The 7,351-nt window shown below is 35.6% G+C and overlaps 1 protein-coding gene across 1 annotated transcript; it reads right to left on the bottom strand.

The window, feature by feature from the left end:
• Positions 1-4,266: 4,266 nt before the first annotated feature.
• Positions 4,267-6,210, bottom strand: LOC133690381 (UDP-glycosyltransferase 75C1-like). Its single transcript, XM_062110659.1, has one exon. The coding sequence runs from the start codon at positions 6,132-6,134 to the stop codon at positions 4,716-4,718; it is 1,419 nt and encodes a 472-aa protein (XP_061966643.1). The 5' UTR covers positions 6,135-6,210; the 3' UTR covers positions 4,267-4,715.
• Positions 6,211-7,351: the final 1,141 nt, after the last annotated feature.

Here is a 7,351-nt window from a genome sequence, read left to right as displayed (position 1 = left end):
AAGCCGCCTCGATCCTTCTACTCGATCAACCAATAAAAGTATCAACTGATAATAGCTGATTAGCCACTCATTTACTCCTCTCTCTTTTTTTTTTTACTGGTTTTTTAAGTTGTTTCAATTTCTAATTTGGCTGGGGTGGTTACTATGCTTGGTGTTTCAGGTTTGAATTGAATGTTCCTCTCCATTTAGCTCGTTGTTTACTAACTGAATTCATTGGCTGCCATTGTTTTTGGTTGAATTTTGTTTCCATGTTTATTTTTTATTTCTTATCTCTTCACTGAACAGCCACGTGGTATTATTGATGGGGAGGCTTTCTTTTGGATCGTGAGCATCTGTCTAATTTTCCCTGGACAGTGGGTGATTACATGGGATTGCAAGGTTAGTTTTTCCACGTCAGTTTTGCTAATTAGACCCGTTTCCCACCTTTTTGTCTTCTGTTTTGTTTTTTTGTTGCTCTCTGATTGGCACTTTTGCTCTGTCTACTTAGTCTCTCGAGTTGTCATACATTTGTGTGCTACTGTTTTTCCTTTTGATTGTATTTTTCCATCGTGGAGCTAAAGACACCATTCACTGATTTGGTCTATGCATGAACATGGTTGATTTGGCTAATAATGAACAAAGATGTTTTACGAGCTTTGAAATTGTTACCTGCCGATGCAAAGAAAAAAAATTGTTTTATGTTTTAGCTTTGTGTAATACATAGAGAAATGATTGGACAGAAGTTTCTGGTGAATCTGAGCTAAGATAAGGATCTTTTGCAATTAGTCAAACCAATTTGGTTGTTAATCTTCTTCTTCTTTTACTACTGAACAATTAAAGTCTATTAAAAGAGGGGTATCGTTGAGCTTGGTTTGTCCAGATTGCGTTTCTTACTTGAATTGCTTTGGTTTGATTTCTATACTGCCTTTTCTAATCTTGTTTTTTGGTTCTGTTCTGTAACTTTTCTACGTTTGCTTTTACGTCACTTTACTACAACATTTGGCAGGAATAACAGTAGTGTTTAAAGGGGTTTTGAAATTAGCTTTCGATCTTCCTTGCTGGCTGGTGAATCATTTGCTTGATAACCATCTGCATCTTTACCTTTGTTGTTGCTTAATTCTTTTTTGCTGCAATTTATGTGTTGTTTTCAATTTCTTCCATTCACCTTCTCGACCCGCGTTTAAATCTTGGTTAATAATTCTCTTTTCAACTGATTCACTATTTTTTTTTATTGTATTTGTTAAAGCAATTCAAATTACCAAAACAGAAATACAAACATAAAAGATAAAGAGAATAGAGTTTTTTATTAATCATTATATTATTTTAACTTAAATATAAAAAAATTATATATAAGATAAACTGAAAATATTATTCTATATATATATTAGCATCTCTCCTTAAACTAACGATGCGGCAATTATAAGTATCAAGAGTTTGTCAACTAGAACATGAAAACGAGAAATAGAAATGTGATGTGCTAAAGAAATCTGTCATCTATAAAGAAAAAGAAACAAAAAGCATGGTAATGGTGTCATCTTTAAAATGATGACGAGTAAGATAACAATCGATCTAAGTGTATTTAGTTCGTTCATGAAAAACCAAGTTGTGAACAATTTGAATAAAACTCTATTTGTCACAATACATAGGAGTAAGATGAGAAAGGAAAACTTTCATATTTGCAAATAACCATCGTAATCAAATAATTTTTTTGATAGTAGATGTCAGAGTTTGATATTCTGCTTTAGTTGAAGATTGAGAAATATATATCTTATTTTATTTATTAAAGGTAGAATAATATTTTCAGTTTATTCTATATAATCTCTTTGCATTTAAATAAAAGCAATTATTTAAAATATTGTAATTAATAAAAACTCTAGGATAGTTTTTTTTATGTTCGTATTTCTTTTCTTTTCTGGCAATCAGTAATGAGTAATGGCTACTGTTATTCACGATTACTATACTCTTTTTCCATAGAATTTTTTTTGTTTATTGTTTTGTTTGGCTAACTATGTTTTTGGTTTACTTTTTCTCCTTCCTATAAGAAAAAAAAAAACAAAAAAACAGATTTGCAGGTACGCTCCCAAGCTTGCATTTGTCCTGACACGGCTTGCTTGCTGATTTGTCTAGTTAGAGGCTATAATGTCAGAGGCTCATCTTGCTTCTTTGCTCTTTTGCTGCTTGGGGTATGCCCTCTTGCTGTCGTGGTTTACATTGTGATGCATCGTTGTTCAGTTTCAGCAAGCTTACCTTGCTGCTGTTATGATCATGAGTTTTTTCCATGGCAAGCTTTCTTAGTCTTAAATTGCTTGCTTTTCTCCTTTTGCTTACCCTGCTTCTCCTTTCTTTCCTCGACCTATGTAATTGCCAATGAACTGATTACCATGCTTTCTGCTTCTATCCAGTGCTGCTCAACATTCTTTACTGACCATTTAGCGTGCTTTGCTTCTCAACTCTTTCATGTTTTTTGTTCCCCTAATTTCCAGCAACATTTAACACATTCATTTTGATCTAGGGTACTTAACAATGCATCTTTGAGTACGTGATGTTATGGGCTGTTCAAGGAATTCATACGTTTCTTTTTGACAAGCTCACAGGCTTTGGCGAACCACCTTCGCTACAGTTTTGATTTAATGTGCTTGATCTGCCCTTCTTTGCGCATGTGCTTTTTGTCTTGCTCCTTCGTTTTATTAGCTTGCTAGGTCATTGCTTATATTTATTGTCTGTCACTGTTGCTTTTAGCATTGCATTTGCCTTGACTGTAAGCTTGTTCATGACATGTTTTTCTTAATGTCTATTTAGATTCCTCCCTAACACCTTCAATTTTTTAAACAAAAGTTGCTTTGACTGCCCTTTTTTTTATTTCTTCAGTTGGCCATTTTCACTTGCAAACCCGCGGCGTAGCGCGGGCGGCGCATCTAGTTTATAACTATTCCATGTTCTGTTTTTGAGTTTGAGTTTCTGTGATGTACAAGATATCCTGTTTGAGGATGTTGTTACTGGGCATTAACAGTGGAGTTTTTTTTTTTTTTTTTTCAAGTTAGCATAGCGCCCAAACTTGGAAATAACATATTTGAGTTTGTGGCATCAGCATTATGGACGCAGAAGAAAAGATTTCACTTGTCACATGACTCACATCAGCATATCCGCTTCTTCAACAATGGCAGCCTTGACGCTGCTTCAACAAGCTGCTTCCGCAAGCCTTAATTTAAATTTCAACGGTTACGGCAACAACGACGCCATGCAAAGATGAAAATAAATACCCAAGTTTATTTCTCGGCCTTTCACGTCTTTTAATTTTTCTTCTTATTATTAATCTACAACGTCCCTGGTCCCATTATGCGGTGCCGCGCTTGACAAGTCGTTGCCTTCTTTCTCACCAAAACCCAGTCCATGCGTCACTCAATTAAAAAGATCAATGCCTTGTAATAAAAATCTTTATGATCGTTTTTGGTTTGGTTTTGAATTAAAAAAGATGGGAAATTTCAGGCATATAATAATAGTAAAATCCCTCAATTGATTTTTTTTTTCTTTTGTGGGCAAACGTTGGTGATCTCAACTAGCTAGGAAAGGGATTTTGGGGGGTTGCGTGGCATGATGAAAAGAATAGGGTTTGCTTGAGTTAAAACCTTCAATAATATCTACGTTCAATTAAAAGCCTGGAAAAACACTTTAATTCCATTTAATTTGTTTTCAAAATGCAACATTTTAATTCAACAAACTAAAATGTAGTCTTTTATTAAAAATAAAAAATAAAAAACCTCTCATATTTCTTATGGTTTTAACATTACTTATTCCTTGTGATATTTCAGAAATACTTGGGTTTAAATATTAAAAAACTTGTTTCTCATATTTCTCATGGTTTTAATATATTTTCGTATAGAAATCTTAAAATATTAATTTAGTTTCTACTCATTAAGGATTTTATTTATTTTTAATCACAGTCATACATTTAGTATCATCTAAACCTTTCATTTAAGTCAACAACACCAAAGGATAGTTGCCGTAATAGGACAGTTCATTCTACTTCCGCTAGCATGTTGACATTGGTAGGATGAGTTCGTTTCAAATTTCTCTTTCGCCTTGGTGGATTTGGAGATTTTTTTTCGTCGCCTTTATGCTTAATTTTAAACGTTTCAAAATTTAGCATTTTTAAACTCATTTACTAAATTTGGGTAATTAATCTTATTTAAAACAGATCGTACAAGCCTTTTAGAATAATACGTGAATTCGAAGGAATGAAATTTGCAGTAGATCGATCTGGAGAACGGCATTGGGAAGGCAGCATCAAGCAGGCAAGCTAGGGACTTGATTAATTACAAAATGAACACGTATGCCTCATTTTCTAGTCAAAGTACAGAAAGATTTTATTATTAATAATAAAAAAGAAGAACTTATTATTTTTTTTAGTTTAACGTGGGTGTCCGGGTCAGCTTGCGCGCATCTCGACTAATCTCACGGGCCCTGAAGTTAACGACCATGTAAGCCTCTAGTGGTCATCATATGAGCAACCACAGGGTTCGAATCTGAAACCACAGAGAGAACAAACTTCTTGATCCCAAGCTCTTATCACTGGACCACAACCTAGATGGTTAAAAAGAATTTATTTTACATGAAGAAATCTTAACCATTCATAATTCATGAATTTAAAGGTTAAGATTTTGCTTGCATGATAAAGGAAATAACTTCAAAGGGTTCTAATCCTTCCTTGGTTAGTAGATTATTCATAAAACCAAATCTCATATTTCTAACGACGTAGCTACTCCTGCAATCTCGTCGACAAAAGCCTTCAGATTATTGTAAGAAGAGCCACCTTCTTTAGAACTTTGTCTTGCCAATTCCTTCCATTCCTTGGCATTCTTTCTCATCTCATTTCCTCGTTCTCCACATCCCATGACCACCTCCAAGCACCTCTCTATCTCCTCGCCTTCAACTACCCCTTCTTTGTTAGAACTCGTGACTCTCACCCCCGTCTTCCATACATCTTCAACCATCTTAGCATTCGTCAATTGATCAGTCCACTGTGGAAAAGCCACCATTGGCACCCCAGAAGCTAAGCTCTCAAAAGTTGAGTTCCACCCACAATGTGTAACGAAACAGCCTATTGATGGATGCGACAAAACCTCCACTTGAGAGCACCACGGCACTATCTTTCCTTGCTTTTCAAGCTCTTCCTTGCAACTCAGCTTATCTTCCTCTTTCTCCTCTCCTCTATCTGCTCTTATGACCCACAAAAATGGACGGCCAGTTTCTAGCAAGGCACGAGCCATTTCCTCCTTTTGTGGCTTTGACAGAGCGGATATGCTTCCAAATGCTATATAAATCACAGAGGATTCAGGCTTCGAGTTAAGCCATTCTATGTGGTCCTTTGAACCTTGAAAAAGATCACCACCAAAAGAAGTGTCCGTTGGATCTTCTCCATCCAAAAAGGCTGATGGAATCAGAGGGCCAACACCAACCAACTTAAACTTGCCTATTGAGTTCAAAGCCTCACACTCTAATGCATCAAATGTGTTGACAAGAACTTTTGGGTTGGTTTCTTCATCAAGGACTTCTATATGCTCTCTATTTACCGGGATTGCAAAAGCATGTGTATTTCTAGGATTTAAAAATGAGGGTAAGTCGCGGCTGCCAAGAGGAGGCAATCCGGGTAATTTCAGCGAAAACGTTGGATCATTGATATTCTCCCTAATAGTATCACCATAGCCGTTGAAGTAGTAGTAGAAGATGTCTAAAAGAGCAGGAGATTGGTTCCACAGAAGCGTTGAAGGGAGGTTTAGTTCACGTGCCACCTTTGCCACCCATGGTACGAGATTGGAGTAAACTACACACGTAAATGGCCGGCCATTCTTGGAACTTGCCGCAATAAGTTCAGCCAGAGATTTTGAGCCAACTAGCCTGAGCTCAGTGAAGTAGTGGTCGATATCATCACTGGGTCTGAACCCATGTTCGGAACCATCATCGAAGGCAGCAAAAGACAAGCCTTTAGGATAAGTTCCTGTTTTGGACATCCGACGTTCGGCACCCATGCTTGTAGAAAAGGTGACATGTGCACCAATGGCTACTAAACGTTTGGCAAATTGAAGGGCTGGATTTATGTGACCTTGAGCTGGGAATGTGACAAGGAGGATGTGAGGCTGTACTCCCATGACTCCCATCTTAATTGCTGGAATTGTAGGGAAAAAGAAGTATGTAAGTTGGATTGATTTTTGTTGCTGAAATAGAGTGTGGGATTTTGTGAGTACTTGAGGGTGTGGGAGAATGGTTTTATACCATAATTGGCACAAAAACACTTACGCAAGTGGTGACGATTAATCACATGACGATTTGCATGGATAAAAAGATGACGTACGCTTGTCAAATGCGTGTTTGGTAACGTTCTTACGGAGTGCGTGCGCAAGGCGCGCCACCCTAAAAATGTCCAAATTGACAACTCAATTTTTGTTTTCTTACATAAATTGACAAAAAAAAAAAAAGAGTAGTGAGAAAATTAGGCAAATCATAAATGTTTTCTGTATAGAGGAAAATAAGAACCCAACTTTCTGTATATAATTAATCAGCAGATCATATTTTTAGGAAGAATTGTTTCTGTACAATGTACAGAAAATATATGAACCTAACTTACCATATATATATAATTCATGTAATTTATTAGTAATTTAATAGTTTATTAGTAGTCAAATATTTCTTCTTTTCTTTGCTGGGGATCCTTTTGTGTCTCCTTCAGTCATGTTTTATCATTCGAAATGTAATTATTGAATTCAAGTTAAATGCATATAATAATTAGTGGATGATAAAAATGACTACTTAATTTTTTATTATTTCATTTTTCCTATCTAACTGTGAGATCTGAAATCTGACTAGTATATGTTTTTTAGAAACAGGAGAAAATTAAAATATATATATATATATATATATATATATATATATATATTTAAGAAAAGATGGATTATGTCATAAAAAAATCGAACTAATTACCATATATATAAATAAAATAACCTACCCTCTTAACCATTCTTGATAGTTGACTGTTTCTCATTCACGTTCGAAGTATCAGAAGGAGAAGAAGACAGAGTCAAAGAGAGGGGTGGATAATCTAGTGCCACGCACGGGAACAATCACTACTAATTCCTTCTCCTGATCTCAAGTTTATATATAAGCGTATGATCTTCCCCATTAGGAACTGAGTTGTTGCTTTTTTCCCTCTCCGATGCTTTAGTGGTCATGAAAGACTTCAAAATACGTAGCCATTTCATTATCCAACAGCAAGTTAAAATGTTAATTCTTCTTGGTTTGTTCATCTGTCATTTCTTGAAGTTTCTCGTGCAAATGATGTATTTGCTGATCACCCACCTTTTTTCCATGTTCCTCCAAG

The sequence above is a fragment of the Populus nigra genome, chromosome 3 (genome assembly GCF_951802175.1).
Source record: "Populus nigra chromosome 3, ddPopNigr1.1, whole genome shotgun sequence".
Lineage (NCBI taxonomy): Eukaryota > Viridiplantae > Streptophyta > Magnoliopsida > Malpighiales > Salicaceae > Populus > Populus nigra.
Note: the sequence above shows the minus strand (reverse complement) of the source record. Positions and strands in the feature narration are given on the sequence as shown.

Coding starts and splice junctions, on each gene's coding strand:
- LOC133690381 (XM_062110659.1), bottom strand. CDS start 6,134: ATGGGAGTCATGGGAGTACAGCCTCACATCCTCCTTGTCACATTCCCA.